This window comes from Macrosteles quadrilineatus, unplaced genomic scaffold (assembly GCF_028750875.1).
Source record: "Macrosteles quadrilineatus isolate MER2022 unplaced genomic scaffold, UCM_ALF_1.0 Scaffold_3__2_contigs__length_128488019, whole genome shotgun sequence".
Classification (NCBI taxonomy): Eukaryota; Metazoa; Arthropoda; class Insecta; order Hemiptera; family Cicadellidae; genus Macrosteles; species Macrosteles quadrilineatus.
The window spans coordinates 13,429,071-13,448,194 of NW_026542596.1; the positions used below are offsets into that span (position 1 = coordinate 13,429,071).

The 19,124-nt window shown below is 36.1% G+C and overlaps 1 protein-coding gene across 1 annotated transcript in view; it reads left to right on the forward strand.

The window, feature by feature from the left end:
* The window catches only part of LOC128991003 (integrator complex subunit 5-like), a 40,963-nt gene that overhangs the window by 15,275 nt on the left and 6,564 nt on the right, over positions 1–19,124 (forward strand). The window contains exons 7-14 of the mRNA XM_054413704.1: positions 746–838; positions 2,704–2,839; positions 4,068–4,268; positions 5,200–5,358; positions 7,783–7,996; positions 11,010–11,242; positions 12,816–13,027; positions 16,923–17,014. Coding sequence (XP_054269679.1) covers positions 746–838; positions 2,704–2,839; positions 4,068–4,268; positions 5,200–5,358; positions 7,783–7,996; positions 11,010–11,242; positions 12,816–13,027; positions 16,923–17,014 — 1,340 coding nt within the window. The remainder of the gene's footprint in view (positions 1–745; positions 839–2,703; positions 2,840–4,067; positions 4,269–5,199; positions 5,359–7,782; positions 7,997–11,009; positions 11,243–12,815; positions 13,028–16,922; positions 17,015–19,124) is intronic.

A 19,124-nucleotide genomic window follows, 5' to 3' on the forward strand; every position in this document is an offset into this window, starting at 1 on the left:
TCAGTTCCAAGCAAGACAACCTTTTAAAAATTTAGAAACTATACAAGTTTTTTTAAAATTTTATTTTTTATACATTTTTGTTTACCTCAAATTGATATTGACTTTATCGTAACTCGAGTCTACCCACAGGCCCTGTAGACGCACAGGGAGCCTATGTAGACTTTTTCCTTTGTTATAGAAGGTATTTTTTTATATTTTTTTCACTTTATTTCTACAGTATATAATTTTTGTTATCTAGATAGTAATGTTTCCTATATTATTTATAAGTAAAAAAAAAAATAATCTGTATACAATTAATGGGAAATAAAATATAATTTCATTTAATTTAATTTTAACTAGACATTACATCCCCATGTTAAACTTATAGCTAGAGTTTTATTCAAAATCGTTGTATGTAGTTGATGTGAGCTGCTTATCCAAATTACTAATTTCTGTCGGATACACAAACTTTTTTACGAAGTCAAGGTAATGGAATGACTTATTGTGAGCTATAGCAACTATTATGACCCATTAACTTGGTCAGCAACAAAAAATAAGGTAGAAAATAGAATATTAGACACATTCTGTGACTGGCTCACACAATTATATTCTTTCTAAGTGACAGGCTGGTCTATATAGATGTAATTTCTACTCCGGTAGCCAATAGTCAATGGTGATACATATTAGTGGCTTTGATTATTCTTACCCTGTATGTTATTCAATATAACATGTTTAATGCTCCGAGTAATTTTGCTTTCCCATTCAGGCACCAAAAATTAATTCCGTGGTTGGAATTCTTGGTCATCTCGCAGGGAGCCATTTAGCTGATATTCGAGGTGCTCTGTTAGAACTTTTTCAGGTAAGCTAGTTATTTTTAAGTAGAGATTTTAAATCAGTTAAGCTCAAGATACGGTATTACTCAATCAAAAATCTTAAATTTGATTATTTCTCGGATATTATTTATTATTTTTATTTTAACGCTGTTGATTAGCAAGGGTCCTCTAGTAAAAGATGATTGTAAAGATATTTTGACAATGTAAAAGGAGTATTAGCATTGTTTAAATGGAGGAAAGTGGGACCATGCATTACTAAAAGAACACATTTCTCTGTTATTATTTATCCATTCTTAACAAATAAGCTATCATTAAAAAAGTACATAAAATTTACTTACTTTTTTGTCTCATGCATTTTTTTTGTTAAGTTAACGGTTTTCCTGAAATTTGGCATACAATATTTCAAATGGCTGCCATTATGAAACAGTTGATGATTTTTTAATATAATTTTTAACCAAAATAGGAATTAAGCATTTTTGAAAAATCATCTAAAAAATCAGCTTGAAACATTTTTGGAAAATCTCAACGCTGTATCTCAAACCGTTTAGGAGCTTTTAATTTATTTGTAAAAAAAAACACATAGATACAGACAGATGGAAAACTAGGCACCACAGACCCATGTTCCTATGGTGAAATGTGTTTTTCTTGACCTAAGCAATAACACTATATACATGTGTCCAGAGAGTTACGGGACACCCTGTATGTATATATATGTATAGATATACAGGGTGTCCAGTAAGTAAAGAGCCAAACTCTGGGAAATGGTTCTATGGGTCAAAATAAAAAGAAAATCAAGAATAACATTTTTTCCAAAATCAATTCGCTAACCAGATATTTACCATTTTGTTTTTTTCACATTAATATTTTTATCTTTAAAGTTTTTCAACCGATTATTATGAAACTCGCTGTGTATGTTAAGGTAATAGAGACCCTTGCTAGAAAAATTTTATCTAAATTCATCATAAAATTTCTAAGTGGCGGCCATTTTAATTTTTAAAACTTATAAAAAAATGGCTGATTCTATGTAAAAATTACAGGAACACTTTTATTTGTTTAAAATTTTGTTTAAAAAGGACCTTCCACATGATATGAAATTTGTTATACCTTGCTATTTGCTATTTGAATTTTGAGTTTTCAGCTTTCTTTTATTCTTCTGAGTCGGTGGCTCAGTCGGTAGCGTCGCAGACTTCGGGCCCAAGGCAGCGATGTCGTGGGTTCGGATCCTGGTCACTGCCGATAACATTTTATCAGTACAGTTCACCTTTGAAGATAGTTAAATGTTTTTTGCACCAAAATGATTGGGGTGATGATTAGACCTTTAAATTGATGTATCACACAACCCATGTTTACATTTAACAATTTCTCAAAAAGCACCCCTACTCCCCAAATTGGGCCCTTTTGTGGCATTTTTCTAAATTGAAAATAATTTTATTGGATTCGGCATGTCCAAATTAGGAGGAAATGAGAACGATTAAGTGTTAAAAGCCTTACCTTTGTACACAACAGATATGGAAAGTTTTCAAATGAACACCCTGTATACATATATAAACATATATACAAATTTGAACGAGTAGTGTTTTTGGCATCAAGGGACATTAAAATGAATAAGTAAATCGGTCCCGGGCCTAGATCTTATCATGAGACCTATAGCTATTACTACTTCCCTATAGGGAAATTCGCTAATATCAAAATGGCTGCTGTTTACTTACAAAGTAATTTAAGACTGTTCTGAAAGTTGTTTGGGTAAAACAAGCATAAAAAATTTCCTTTCTTTTAATATGTTTTACTATAAGTCCGTTATGAACACTTACATGACAGTTGATAGCGAAGAAGGTAATTTAAATCTAAATGAAAGGTGGAAACTAACAATTTTGTATGACTTTGGTTTCAGTGGAGTTTAGAAGATAGTCCTACAAATGATAAAGCTGTGGTTTTGCAAAGAGTTGCAACAGTTCCTTATCTGCTACAGCTTGCTCATCTTTCACCTATACTGCTGGAAGCGCTGTCTACCGACGTGGTACATTCATGTAAGTGTTCAGTATTTTATATCCTAGAAAAATTGATCAATTAATTATTTTATTAATTCAGCAAAACTCACTTGGATGCATATTTTAAGCTGCACCTCGGGTAAAATGGAGTGAAATTACCTGTATAGCTTTGTTAGTGTAAAGAAATCAGTTGTTTCGATCTTTGTTCTGCCAGTATTATTTAAAATACCATTCATCAAGGAAACCTGGGTCATTGAGTATACATGTACTAGAGTGGACAGACACTCAATGGGACCTTTAGTTATCTGAAAAGCGCTGTTGCATAATAGGGTCAGCAGCTCCAACTACGCTGCTTTGTGCATGTTGGTGAGTCCAGTGACTGCGCTCTAGCGACCACCAAGACATGAAGTTGAATATTGATTTTTTTGGAAATGCTTTGATTATACTAAACACATCTTAACCTGTAGCGACCTTTTTTTATAAGTTAGCAACTTATTATACAAGGTGTATCTATAAAACAGCCAGAATGGTATTTTAAGGGAGCAATATTGCCTGACATCCCCTCTTCATGATACCAGGCTGCTTTTTTTGGCCACAGTTTTCATTTGTGTCAGATCGTGTATGAGCCGCTCATCGGAAAATGAGTAATGTGTATCAATGGGAGACTTATTGTCAAGCTCGGTAAGTCCACAACAGAGACTTATTTCCTTTTACAAGTGTACGGGGGTCAAAGTCTGTCAGGTACACAGGTTTTTGAGTGGCATAAAGTTTCAAAGAAGGGAGGGAATGTATTGAAAATGATCTACCAGCAGGGCATGCTTTAATTAAAAAAAAAACTTATGAAAACTTTGGAAAATAGGCAATCATATCAGCCAAGATCGTTGTTTAAGTATCCCTTGGTCTTTAAGAATTGACAAAAAATCAGTTTGACTAATAATACTCTAAAATTGCAATGTGAGAACTAAAATGGTGCTCAAAGCCCAAACAAAAGAACTCAAGGAGGGACATTTGTTCTGAAACCTTAGAAAACATAAACAAATAAGACCTATTATTTTTCCGATAAGAAAAAAATACACAACCTGATACAAACAAAAGCTGTGACCAAACTAAGCAGCCTAGTGTCGTCAACGGGGCTGAAATGTGAAGGCAAAGGGGGATACGTGTGGGGGTGTGTCAGGCGACTCATCTATATGGTGTTTGGCCTTCAGGCTCATGCCAGACTCATTTTTTAAAGCCCCACATTTGGTATAGTAACTTATTGTTCCAGTGGACTGCGGCACACTGCGGAGTGTGTGTCAGTATGCCACAGACTGGTGCTGCTATCTAGGTGGCAGACACAAACTACAGGAGCTGGTGGTGCATCTGGTTCTCAACTGTAGCTCTGGAGGAGAACACATTTTCAAACTTTTCCTGGACGCTTCTCAAGACCCGTACAAACCTCTCAGCAACAACGCCTGGGAGATACTTGGTGAGTGAATTGGTACTTCTACTTAACGATTGGTGACTATTGGTGACTTACTGTATGCTGTATACTGTATATTGCATGCTGGAATGTTAAAACGTTCAAGAGTTAGTGAAATTCATTTCATTCATTCAAATTGTTGGTGGATTTAGTGCTCACAGCCTATGAAGAGCAGGCCTAGATCTCTCAACCAATAAAATGACTACCGGTACAGGTACATCCAACGTGGGTCATCGGCCTAGCAACAACCAAGGGTCTCCGTTTGTCTACTTCATATGACAAGCCTAAACTAACAGTGACAGCTGATCGTAATTGTAACGGGTCCAACGTATCTCACAGTCTAAGGCCCGATACTTTTTTTTTTTTTTTTTTTTTTTTTTGTCCTAGGACGCTAGGCACGAGCCTGGGATTGTTTTACACATTACTTCAGGCTAGACCTAGGGGTTGCGGCATTATCACTTAGATAAAATCCATTGGTGACTTGGCGGGGATCGATCCCGGGACCTCACGGACCGAAGTCCCGCGCTCTAGCCACTACGCCAGCTCGCTTCCCCAAGGCCCGATACTAGTAACTAGTGCAATGATTCGCAATTGCTCGAATTCGAGCAACAGGTACACTAGTAAATAACTTATCTTAATTATCTAAATCTGCCATCTTAATAATTTAAAACTCCTACTTCATTTAACCTTCACCAATCTCAAAATACACACCCTGGTGAGTAGGTTTCATTTGGATCCATCCTATTGTAGCAGATTTTTGAGAGTAAGGATGAAGTGTGGTCTAGTTTCACTATTCAGTTAAGTTTATAAAAAGTATGGTTCAATAATTTTAGCACAATACTTAAGTTTTTGTCACCCCTGGAGTTTAGTCGTCCTAGGCTACTTGGAACAAACATGTTCTTATCCTTTGTCTAGAGTTAGCTGTTTTGTTGTGCAGAGTTGGTGTTGGTTGAGATGAGTCAGCAGCTAAGGATGAGGGATGTGTCACTGCCTCTGCTCAACTGTGTACACCAGAACATCACCAGCCTGCAGCCATTACTGCTGAGCAACCAGCCACTCAGAACACACACCATCGTATCCCTGCTGACACAGCTTGGTAGGTTAATCCTACAGTTGGGCATTTTGAAGTAAACCCTTTGAGCTTTAGGGATTACTCAGTGTACCTATAAAAACTAATCTTTTTAAATAAGAACAGTTTTTTTTGTTTTTTTGAGACATCATTACTTAACCCTCCGAGCGTCACTTGTCAAAAAATCGACTCACGACACACTTTGTGTAGTGTCACTTGTCGATTTTTCGACACACGAACATCGTTTACGGCGAAGGCTCTACGACTGACTGAATCGGATTGAACTGGATCGAGTTAGGTATCGTTCTTTTTGTTAGATTCAGAGCTTTCTCCGGAGGTCTGTCTCTAAGCGCTATTCATTTTAGTTCCGAAAATATTGTAGCAGACAGCTGACGTGCGTATTTGTAAACAGCTTGCTTAACCTCGGACCGATGACTGATGTGTTTTATTACGTTTATCTGTTAAAAATCAAAAGTAGTGATATACGTGGTGCATTATAAGAAGATTTAAGTGATTTTGAAGGGCTGGTTGATGATCCTGAAGAAGTAGGTAGTGATATTGATGTAAATTATCAGCCAGATTCCTAGCTATGGTTAGGCTATGCATTCTTAGCTAAACGCTATGTACTGAAATCTGTTTTTTGCCCTTAACTTATTTATTTGCAAATCTACTTCCTTATATTATTATATATTTGTAATCCTCATAAAATTTAGAACAAAGTGGCTATTTTCAAATATATTTATAGGCCTATAATTTATACAATTTCATTGAGCGCGAACTTTTTTTTTTTTGAAAATTTTCCAAAATATTTTTTTACCTAAAAAAATTTTTTGAAACAAATGTTTCTTATGTTTTATGTATAATATTGAAGCCCATGATTTTCCAAACAAAATGGTATATAGAACAGTAGAATTAACATTGTTTTAAGCTTCTCAGATCCGTTTTAATAAAACCTTGCAAATGCGCCAAAAATAGGCGGACATTAAGGCCTAAACTATGGACACTCGGAGGGTTAATAGGGTTGCTTTGCTTTCAGAGCAGTGAAAGCCAGTTGAGCAAAGCAATCACATTTATATATATATTTTTTTAAGTAAAAAACCTAATCAACTTCTATGGATGAAATAAACATATTTTACTAAATTAAATTATGAATTTGTCGATAATGACAAGACTACATGCACTATATAAAGTCAATAGTCCCCACGTCTTTATAATAGCAATACCAGAATAATCCTCACGGACCGGTCACTGCCCCTTCCACCGCAGTGAGACGTGACCTTCCATGGACAAATACTGTACCTATTTATTTTGATAAGTGGTAGTTTCAAAATTCCCTGTAATACCCTCTGTGTATTCTTTGATCAACGGTCTTCATCTGAAGGTTTTTTTTATTTAAGATTAGTTTTAAATTGTATAGGCATTATATACGAGGGTGGTTTTTAAGTAAGGGCCGTTTTTACATATAAATCCAAAGTTTGCTTGTACGCCACAACGAGGCCCCTTGCCAGTTACTAGCTTATTTGTGAATTATTTGTGAACAGAGTGATACCGTTTGCAAATAGAAGATCTCCTCATGAGTTGCATATTTGTTCTAACTTTAGACAGGATTTTAAACCTCAATCTATAATGCTAACACTTCAGACAGCCATCTCTCAGACCTTGCGGTCCAACTGACTAACAACATTGGTCAAACGTGCAAGCGTCGTACAAATCTTGTCTCCCAGTTGCAGCAATTATATTAATTATTTAAGATGGAGACGCCACTATGTGCATATTTTATTTAATCCAAATATGAGTGAAGGATGAGTGTAGGATGAGTGTTGCAATCTTGTAGTCTTGTTAGTGACTAAGTAGGCTGACATGTTCCTTAAATGATTTATGATTTAAATACAGCACATGTCAAGTATAGCCTTCAGTTGTTATTGTTGAATATGTAATATATATATGTAATGTAACAGGTTTTACTGTTTAATAATTTACAAGGCAATGTTGGCAATATCTAAATGTATACGTTGAACTGTAACCGTTTGTATTTCCCACTACCAGTTAATAATATTTGAATTAACGATTGCTATTGGACGATCAGGTCACGCCACTTCCCCAACCCATGAGTCCATGTTAACCGACACCTCCAGACCTCAGTTAAAGCCAGCTTCCATCCTGAGTAACTCCGGCCCGTTCGGTCGTTAGCAGTTTTACAGTGTTAAACCGTAGTGCTTATTAACTTCCCGATTCCCGTAGTGTAAGACGTCAGGGTGACGTAGTGACTTTGGCATCAGTGTATAAGGATAGCACCATGTCAACAAAGATACGTCAGGGCGACGATACTTCAGAATATTCACATGGACATTTGTTGGTGGAAGCTTTGACTATCAATACAACTGTATCCAATAGTCAGTGGTGAAAGTCTGGTTATTTAACTCAATATAATTTAGTATGAATATTTTGCAGGTTGGCAAGACTGGAACTTTGTGGCCAGCAGTTTGTCGTATTTACTTCTGAATGCAACCAGCGACTGGCAGTTGGCAGCGCTGATGCGACTCATTGAATCTCACAATGGAAACAAAAGTCTGAACAAAGCAGTGACATTGTCTCTCACTTCTACGTATCCTCCATTCAGCTCAGCACAGCACAATCTCTGGTTCAACGTGGAGAAACTACTCAAGTCCGTTCATATAATTTTATATTAAATATTACAATTTATAAAATATGTGTGCTTTTTTATTTTTTGGAGGAAAAGCACTTAGTTTGAACTAGTGATAGTCAAAACGAGAAATTACAAATCTCAAAACAGTCAAAATTAAAACCTAAAAAACTCAAATCTCAAATCCCAAAATCTAAACATGAAACCTTTTTACTTGCCTGGTTACAGTAAAACAAATCAATATAATAATAAAATACTTATTATACAATCTAAGTTGGAAGAACTCAGACTCCTGACTCCGACTTAATAAAATAAAATATTGAATTTGTTAGTGATATACTTTAAAACTAGGTACCTACTTTAACTTGTGATGAACTTTCATAACTCTGATGAAATTTCAACAAAACGGTTCAAAAGTGCTGAAGAATTGTATTGAGAGTACAATAATGATAATATTAAATATATTTTATTTATATACCTTACGTCCTTAATCCTAGTTTAGTCTTGGGCAACTAGATTCGCAACAATTGTTTCATTTTCAGAAAACCCTTACAGACAACAACTACAAAAACTGATCAAAACTTTAAATCATCGTAAATCAAAGTTGACAGTATCCAATAGCCTAGAGGACTCTGTAGTGGACAAACTATCTTGCAGAGACTGTCCAAAAATGTACACCGTACAAACAGGTGGTTCTTTCAAGAAAAAAAATTATTGAACATTGAACACCTCCCTAAACCTAAATTGAGAACACAACATTCTAAGCTCGCTGAACACCTAAATAACGAAAACCACAATGTCAAAAGCTGTAGTGATACCTAGATATTTGACATAAATGCACTAAAGGCTCCTTAATGAACGTCCTAGAAAGGTATGGAATCTACAATAAAAGCAACAACAAAATATCCCCACGACATTTTAAATGAAAAGTTAAATTTTGGCTGCAATATAGTATTTGACAGGATTGATGACATTGATAGCACAGCTGTCTCACCTTCTCCAATGTCAATGTCACCAGACAGGCTTCAGGTCCATTGTTGTGCATGTTATGGCTGGCCGCTCATTCTTTTATGTCAACTCAATGTTCGTACATATTAAATGTTATATTTTTATGTATTGGCGAAGACAATGTGTTCAAATAATTTTATATAAGATTAAGACAAAGAGGCTCGAAAATCAAACAATCGTTTCAGAACTAGTCGCCCGAGACTAAACTAGGAATGACGACGTAAGGTAGTTAAACAAATTTTATATTTGCATAAATCAATCCTAGAGACAATACTGAATAAATATAATAATGAGAAGTGGGAAGATCAATAATTTATCTGTACGATCTGTGAAGCATAAAAAACCAAACAAGTGTAGGTACACAATATTTTTAGAGGGCATTTTTTATCTGATAAACAATAATAATGACACCAAAAAATGTCAGCAGTTTTCTCAAAACTAAAACGTTTCCTAAGTTTTGGTGGTTCTGAGACCACTAGTTTGGACACATTGACAAGAAAGGATAGATACTAGATAGTAACTAGTAACTCGCCTGATTCATGTTGCGTGACCTTTTATGGATATCTATAAGCACTTAGAATCTAAATTTCTTTCCACTTCTTTTCTAAAACAACTTCTTAATCAGCTCAATGACTGCCCCTTAAAACATTCAACTTAGGCAACCAGTTATACAGCTGATTGTGAATCAGTCACTATATAAACCATAGGCGGTCGACACACGGGAAGACTGAAACCCAACTAAAGTTGAACCAACTTTTTTGTGACGCGATTACGATTGCAGTTGCGTTGGTTAAATCCGCACACGGGCGCGACTGTAGTTGAGTTGAGACTGTAAATGAGTTCTAATTTGGTTATAACGATACTGTGTACTGTGTATGGTGTTTGAAATGAGTGGTAGTGATTAAGAAGCCCTGGTGTTTTATAGACAATCAATAACGTAGAAGGTATTGGGTACATTCTTATGTTAAAACAAATATTAAATGTAGGCTCTTCGTAGCTGCCGCTGCATTAAAAGAAACGGACGAAAAATTTCAGTCTATGAACAGGATGTCAAAAAGCACTTACGAAGAGTTATCGCAGTTGGTATGCCCGATCCTTGAAAAGCGCAATACAAATATGCGAAAAGTTGTTCAAACCAGGCGACTGAAATCACCTAGCAACCGGCAGGTCCGGTTGCTTAACGACTGATCGCCGACTGGTCCTCAACTGGTCGCATCGCAGTCGCACCGTGTGTACTGTCCCACCTAACTACATTGGTCGGGACGCTGGCGACTAGTTTGTCCAACTAGTCGCCGATTTCAGTTGGAAAACAGTCTTCCCGTGTGTCGACGGCCATATTGTAAAAAATGGAGATGTCACAGCACTATACAGAACATGAGGCTGAAGTGGAATTGTCGTCTGTTGTAGTGATGTGTCAAAACCAAATCTCAAATCTCAAAACCATCAAAACTTTGGAAAAGTTTCGGTTTTGAGATTCGGTCACCGTGTTTCGAGATTGGATCACCGAGTTTCGAGATTCAAAAGTTTTGAAATTGTAGAATTTTGCAGTGTTTTTTGAAACTGCTGAAATTATTTTGTGTCATTATTGTTTTTAACACTGTTCCTCACAAGCTCGTAGAAATAGACAAACATCACCATTAACAGTAATGAAACAAATATTGTAGGCTAATCTGAACTTCAAAAGCTATCTTAAATACTATAACTAGAAAGATATGCGATTCAGTTTCATATCAATATTTATTAAACCCAAAGAAATATTGACCGCTTTATGTTCTAATTAATCTAATATTCATATTCATGTTGGTGTTAGGAGTTTATTTTTTAAACAAAACTTATCCCCAACCAACAAATCTTAGTATCCAAATCTCAAATTAAATGTTCTGTTTTGCCTGTAAGCCCTTGTTTTGCTTTGTGAGCATTTTAATATGTTAAAGAATTTGAACTGGAAATAGTCATAATATTTCATCTATCAAAAACCAAACCTTGTTAACCTGAATATCATATGATTGCTTGTGTTGTATTTTAGATGGGAGATGAAGAGCAAACAGCTGTTCAATGTGACAGTAGCAGCAGTCAGAGACAATATGAGCAGTGTTGCCAAAGCGCTGACCTACAGTGACTCGATGGCTGTCAGTCATGCCATCATGAATGTGATAGAACGCTCTCTCACATCTCAGCCAAAGCTGCTACAGATGCAGACAAGCCTATGGTGTACTCACGCTGTTGTACATTACTTTTTAAACACACTTCAGCACGATGGTAATTTTGTTTTTGGGTTTTCATGGGAAAATAACATCAGTTACAATAACTTTTGAACCGTAATTTATACAGCAATGGGGGTTGCACTCTGTTGCTAATAATTATAAGGATCCTCAAATAACTATTTTTAAATAAGACTAATTTCAATCAAAACCGGCTTTTTTTCAAAAATACAATATTTTCTTCTTAATTTATAGGTTTTTTTATGAGAAAATTACATAAGTTACGATAACTATTGAACCGGAATTTTTACAGGAATTGGAGCTCTACCATTATGTTCAAAATGTAAAGGGCTACAACATACTAAATTGTTATCAAAATCGTTCGGGCCATTTTTTAGAAAATTTGATTTTCCCGTTGTTTTATTTTGGGTTTTTATAGGGAAATCACCATTATCAAAATTTTGAAAAAATGAAAAAGAAAAAACACCTGGAGATAATATGGTTACATACAAACCAAATTTCATTAAATTCGGAAAACAGGTGTGGTCTGTAGCTCTGTACACATCCACACATACACACACACACACAGACATCACTTTGAAAACCACCTTTTTTGGGTCCAGGGACCCTAAACGGATATATCCAGTCAAAACTCACACTCGAAAATTTTGACGAAAACAGTAGGCCCTACTTTCTCCATATCTTATGGTATAGGAGGAAAAAGTAAAAAACTAACTTAATTTATATTTCTCAAATTTAGAAGATTTCGAATAAAAAAAAGATGTGTCAAAAGGTATCCTTTAAGGAGTTTTTAAAAACATTTTGTATTTACCTTCAACCAAGGTCTCTTTTACTAAAAATTTGCTCTTCCAAAGTTTTAAGTTCATTTTTCAGCAATGAAATCATAGTCAAGCAGTTCGTCTCCGATTTCTAATATGTGTCGTACAATTATAATTGGAAAATAATCTGCATCAAACTGGTACTGGTGAAATACGCTATAAGTCTCAAGTCTCATCTACCCATCAAGTTATTCGGTTTGACTTAAATAAAAGTAGATTAAGAGGAAGTCAGCTGTACTTGACAGAGAAATGAGTTGTGAAATAATAGTCATAAATCACGATCTTGACAAAATAATGTTGTTTTCCTACAGTTACCTAACAATGTACATATTCTCTCACTGATTTGAGAAAGCAAAGTGGCCAATTCGCTCATCAGTGAGACAATGTTAACATTGTCTCACTCTAATTACTTTGTCTCACTCCAGATTTGCAACGTGAAGGCACGAAATAGTGAGCGCGTAACATGCAGGCAACGTCGTATGCGCGCGAAATACGTTGGCAGCACTGGCTGTAAATCAGCTGGTCAGCTGTTGTACTGTTGTATTAGTCACTTCACGTTAAATGTTATATTAAAAGTTCACTTCTGTGTAAAAATAGGTTATGTTTGTTCACCAATTTATTTGTTTTATGGTAACTGTAGGAAAAGTATAATGTGCAACTCGAGTTCAAAGTACAATTGCCTCACTCGAGAAACCATTCCTCACTCGCCTACGGCTCGTGAGTAAGGGTTTCTCTCGAGTGAGTCAATTGCTCACTTTTCTCACTAGTTGCACAAATAACTATTGTTTGTAGAGGGTGTTAGTCGCATGCGAGGGTGCCGCACCGCCTGCAAGATGCTAACATGGCTGTGTCAGACGCAACCAGGGGCGAGACCCACTGCACTGAGAGCAATAGTGGAGGCCGTCCTGGACTCACCAGCCAGCACACTGTTTGGCAGACAAGCACCTAAGAATGTCAGTGGCAATCCTCCCCCCGTGTCACTACTGCAGGAGAACCTCAAACAGGTCAGTTGCTTACCAAATCTATGCACTATTGATATATATTTTTGAACTGATTTATTTGTATCAGTTGGTAAAGGTCGTATCAGTCTATCCACGGCGTCCAGCAGTTTAGGAGTGTTTGATCATTTGACAGACCAAACGTTTTTAAAATGTTCCCTCTGTTGTGTGTGTGTAAACGTAAACTTTCATTATTCTTGTTCTTCTAGATAAAAGATTTGACAATGGGGTAAAAGACCTTGAAATTTAGCCATCCGCAAAGGAAAAAAAACTGTAGGATTGACAACAGTAAAATTCAAATGTAACCTAAAATATAAGTTAGTTAAAAAAATCATATATTACACCAACAAAATTTGTTATACTAAAATTTTATAAAATAATAAAATGAATAGGGCCTAATAATTTAATACGCAACATATAACACAAATTTAGAAATATGTCTAGACGCAACTACAGTCGATGCACAGTCTCGCTGCCTATGTCGGCTTATCCCCTAAAAATATGTACAAGTTTTGTTAAACATAGATGTTATGCAAAGGTTGATTTAATTTATTCTTTTAATTTCCCATCTTTTTTCCCTTTAAATACTGCTGTACAGTTTTGTAAATACTTTGTTGGAATAAAGATATAATCAATTACAGTCCAACCTCAGTATAACGAATCTGAAGGGACCGAACTGAATATTCGTTATATCAAGGATTGTGTTAAAACAAAGTTCGTTATATAGAGGTTAGGTTTGCAGGAATTTCGCTAAGTCGAGGTTCAGAACCAGCGTCGGTCAATATAGGTCGGGATTTGACCTCATTAAAATACAATTAAATTAGCATAGGCTACAATACTTTACAGTACAGTGTTTACATTGTACAGTAGAACCTAAATTATCTGGCATAATAAAGGGGAGGGATCTTGAATATTGCGCAATCATGACAATGGCATTGACCTTGGTACAGGTTAAAAGCTGTAAGTTTAAAATCACAGCTTGTTAGAACAACATTTTGTTCTAACATGATTTTGGTGACATTTTGGTTCTCCGGTGGTGTTCCCTTACGTGGTCTTGAGGTTGGCGTGGAACATGGAGGGTTAGAACCCTCCTAAAACCTAGCCAAACACTGTATTGCGTAGTCATAAACCATGTAAAGAACAAAACAAAACAGTAGAAAGTTTTGTACGCTACTGACTGCTCAGGCCGGTAGGCTACTTACAGTACAGTACTGATTTATCACAACAGAGGAATGTCAATAATAATCATTAACTATAGCATTGGTGTTGCTAGTTGAAACAAATCGTATTGAAAACAATAAATTATTAGATAAGTCATTATAAAGGTGTATAATCATAGCCAACTAATAAAAACACTCGTAAAAGAAATGTTAAAATAACGATGTTTTTGTTCTTTCTCTTTGGTTTTGTTTTTATATTCTTTCTTAGGTTGTGACGCAAAATTATAGGGGGGGAATAAACTAGTATTCACCTAAGTCAGGCTAGGCCTACCCTAGAACTGGCCACACTCAAATTTCTTCCCCGGAGTGCTCAGAAGGAGCCGAGAAAAATCCAGGGGTCGATACGAAGTTGTCACGGCTTTGACTGATCAATTTATTTAAATTTAATCGAAGGCTCAGAGCTCTAGAAGCGCTCAGGAAATCCTGCAGACGCTCAGTTGGAGTTATATCATCCCAGCCTTCGTTAACGTGTTTTAGTAAATTTTGCCTAACTTTTAGTATGACTCTGTAGGACTGACAAGTACCCAATCTTAAGCCAATGTGATTTAAATACTCGTAATGAACTTTAAACTAATTAGTTGAAGACGTTGGTAATTGATCTAATATCGAATAAAAGGCAAAACAATTCCTACATAGTCGTCGGGGCCTAATTAATATAATTGGACGGAGAATTTATCGTGATGTTGTTTAAAATAGATTTAATATTAATTTACGTAGCTGATTGTTCAAATCAGCCTGCTCCCAAGACTTGATTCTTTCACCCGCCAAAGACGGGGTTTAGAACTTAGACGACAAGTCTCGGGGTATTAAAACGGTGAAAACGAGATATAATTTGGACGTGATAATTATTTGTTAAGCGAACGGAGAAATCGTAATTTCGAAACTAGTTAATTAAAAAAAAATAAACGATCGCCTCCGCTAGTCACTGGCAGGCAGGAACTGGCGGGTCAAGACTCAAGTTACGATATTAAATTTAGATAATTCGAATCGGTAATATGAGAAAACGAAAAGGTATAATAAGTTAAGTATGCGTAAGATAAAACAGAAAGAACGTAAAACGTAAAAATGGGCCTAACTAATATGGTAGCTAACCTTCGTAATAATATCGTAGTGTCGTTTCGTTGTATTCGTAACCCGTGCGAGCTAGTCGGTGGTCAAACAGCGAATCAATCTTGTCCGACTCAAATCATGATTTCCTCGGTCGAGGCTTAATCGCTCTGGTGGTGAGTTTGAGAACTAGCCAACAGCTGATCGGAAATTCACCTGTTGAGCCGGTCTAGTTGTCGTCTGTCGTTGGTCAACAAATAAACACCAGTTTGGGGTTATGTCGTCGGCGGCGTTAAATATCTGTAAAATCGGCCGGTTTAACTTTATTATGTGAAACGAAGTGCTATTATGAATAAATATGTAGTTGTGGGTGTGTTTGTGTACTTCACTGTTAATAAAAGTAGGCCTACGTTCTTTGGCCCATAGCCCAAGCTAGGGCCAACACATAGGCCTAGGATTAGGATGTTGTGGATAAAAATCGGGTAAGTTATGGTGTTTGTTGACTAGCAATACGTTTTTACCCCCCTTAAAATTTGGTACCTCACAAGGTTTCTCTTTATCCAAAAATTGTACAATTCACCATAGTTATCTCATATCGCCCAATCACAGCTTACTAAAAATTACGTCGTCATCAGTCCTCAGTGAATGAAATCAGTTCTCAGTTGCAACATAGCGCGCGCAGCGACAGCAGACAAAGATGTAAAACGGAGCAGACGAATGTTAGCGCAAGCGATGACAAGACCTTTCCATTTAATATGATAAAGAAACAGATTTTCCCAAAACAATAATTGGGTGGGGGATTTGTTATATCGAGGGAAAGACGTAGACAATTTGTTATGCAGAGGTTAAATTCGCAATGTAGAGGTTCTGACAATGATAAATTCATTATATTGAGGTGTCTTATTTTAGCCGAAATCACGAAAAATTCGTTAAATCAAGGTCGTTGTTATGGTTTGTTCGTTATGTAGAGGTAAAATAAAAATATACATTGTGTCTTATGGAGAGTTCTAGGGGATTAAAAAATATTCGTTATATCAAGGAATTCGTTATATCGAGGTTCGTTATATCAAGGTACTACACATTACATTACATTATTTGTCATGAGAACCGAAGCCCCCTGACTGCATACCCGGTACCTGTCGTGAGACTTACCCGGGCCCCATGATGTAGGCCGAAGCTTACGCATCAACCTTTAGCACATCATGGGCGGATAACTTAAGGTCATCAGGCTCGCCGGCTGCTGAAGCAGACCCTTCAGAAAGAGGGTTGCCCCTCAATCCTAACCTGGGATTCCGGCTGCTTGTTTAAGCGTCACTCCACCTGGGTTCCACTAGGTCGGGACCTAGAGGTCCATGGTAGAGCGCCCCGACGCATTTAGTGCAAGCAACACTCGGGACCTATCTAATCCCTGACAGGCAGAACCCGCCATCAATAGCCAGGAGGAAGGGGACCGTCAGCGAAACTCCCATTTACACCACTACCCGATCGAGGCCTTACCCATTGCTGGGAAACCAGAGATAACCAGAGCGATAGATCCCCAGATACCCCTGGCGGTATCTCAAGGTACTGGGGTCCTTGGTTATATCAAGGTACCGTAAGGGACTGTAATTAATTCATGATGCATATTGTTCCAGACACCAGGAACTATGATGGCCCAGAAACACTTGTCTGTGTTCCATGCTGGAGTGATTGGTTATGGATTGCGATTGCCTCCAGATCAGCAGAGGTAAACTTAACAAATATTCAAAATACGAAAATAGTTATGTTAAGCAATAGCAACTAATATTATACAATTGATTTGTAAAAGTTTTGTTAAAATTTGAGTTTGTCGCTTCCAATTTTTGTACAGTAGACCTCCGATTATCCAAGGTAATGGGACCGGGACTACCTCGGATATGGGAAAACTTGGATAATATGGGAGGTTAAGTACAGTAATGGTAAAAATGATACAAAACTGCTATATTAGAAGAAAGGACATATAATAGACACAATTAAATACTTGTAAGCAAGTATGAACACAGATTATTTCTTTAAAAAGTCCTAGATTGTCTTCTGAGCTAACCTTTTCCCTCGCTGAGATGATGCAATGCTGCACCAACGCTGTCGAGTAAGAATGTAGTATGGCATAGGTATACACTCTTCTTGCTGATCTATGAACGCAAGAGGAGCGTCGATCACCTTCAGCCCGCCAGTTTATGATATTTTGGGAGATGATCATGATCATGAATGTCTTCGCTGTTGATTTGATTTCCAATGGGTAACTAGTTAGACTAGTTCACTCACGTCTCGGGCTCTGGCCCTTTTTAAAACGTTTTTATTAGCTTGCTTTCTTGTCCGGTACAAATTTTGCAATCGATTTTATACTAAATTGAAATTTGAAACCTCACAAATGGATGACAATGCAATATTATATCATTTAATTTTCATATTTCCCTTGGGCTACGCCCCACGGGCTTCAAAATTTTCCATGTTTACATTTTGAAAGAATGTAAATATATCAATTAATTTAAGTCAGCTGTAAATACTTAAATTTGACAGTTAGAAGAGCACAGGTTAAGAGGTACAGGTTATGCTCCCAAGAGATTCTTTATACAAACAAACATTTCAAAATAAAGATAAACAATCTGATATGCAGATATAAAGGTGTTTGTTAATAATGTAAATTGCTATTTATTTAGTTTAGTATTCTATAAAGTAAACAATACATTAAATAGATTGATATATTTATAGTTAGTTGGTAGGCCATACATTCAATCTAATACATAATTATATGAAAAGAAACTTAAATAAACCTTACATTTCCCACATGCCTCTGTCTTATACAGATGCTTAAAATAGATTTAACATCCACACACATTAAAAACTAAAAAGTAGAAAATAGTTTATAAATAAAAAAACCTTTTTAAAACAAAACGTTTTTAAAAGCACTAAAAAGTAGAAAATAATTTATAAATATAGGAGAGTATAAATACTTGTAAGATTTAAAACGAAAAACGTGGGGTGCATGCAATTGAAAATAATACATTAGTTCAATAGGTGAAGTTAATTGTAAATTATCTTTTGCATGCACCCCACGTTTTTTGTTTTAAATCTTACAAGTATTTATACTCTCCTATATTTATAAATTATTTTCTACTTTTTAGTGCGTTTAAAAACGTTTTGTTTTAAAAAGGTTTTTTATTTATAAATTATTTTTGGTGCATCTATGCCAAATAAATTCTTCTTGGTCTAGTGGTTGTATAAGCGAGGTAAGATTAGGGGGTAGAACGATTGCCTTAATATCACCACTGCACAGTTCTTGGGCATCAGGGTGAGATGGCGCATTGTCCAACAGTAGAACAGCTTTCCTGGGAAGCTTTTTTTTCCAAAAACGCTTCAGTGACAGGTACAAATTCATTATAAAGGGTGGAACAAAGTTAATGTTAAACATTTTTATGTGTTAAACTACTAAGTTTTATTGACAAAATGGCACCAATTAAATTATTTTCCTTTCCCTCACGGGTCAAAGTTATTTCCCAAGCGCTAATTTAGGGCGTGGGAAAATCGATCAGCTGATTTTCCCTCAATCTAAATTTACTTACCTTCACTCTCGATTAGTTCTCCATTTACTCACTACGCGCGCTAGTGTTTTGTTACGGTTTAATTTAATGATTCAAATCAGATGTATGTATTGTTCAAAGTTGTTTTATTCTTTTATTTTAATGTTTAAAAAAATGTATTGAGAAATATACGTAGGCCTAGGTTTCCTTTAGAATATTTTATTATATTTTGGAAATTAATTGTGAAATTAAATAGTTGTTATATTACAGAGGTCTGTTATTCTGTGTTAGTGTATT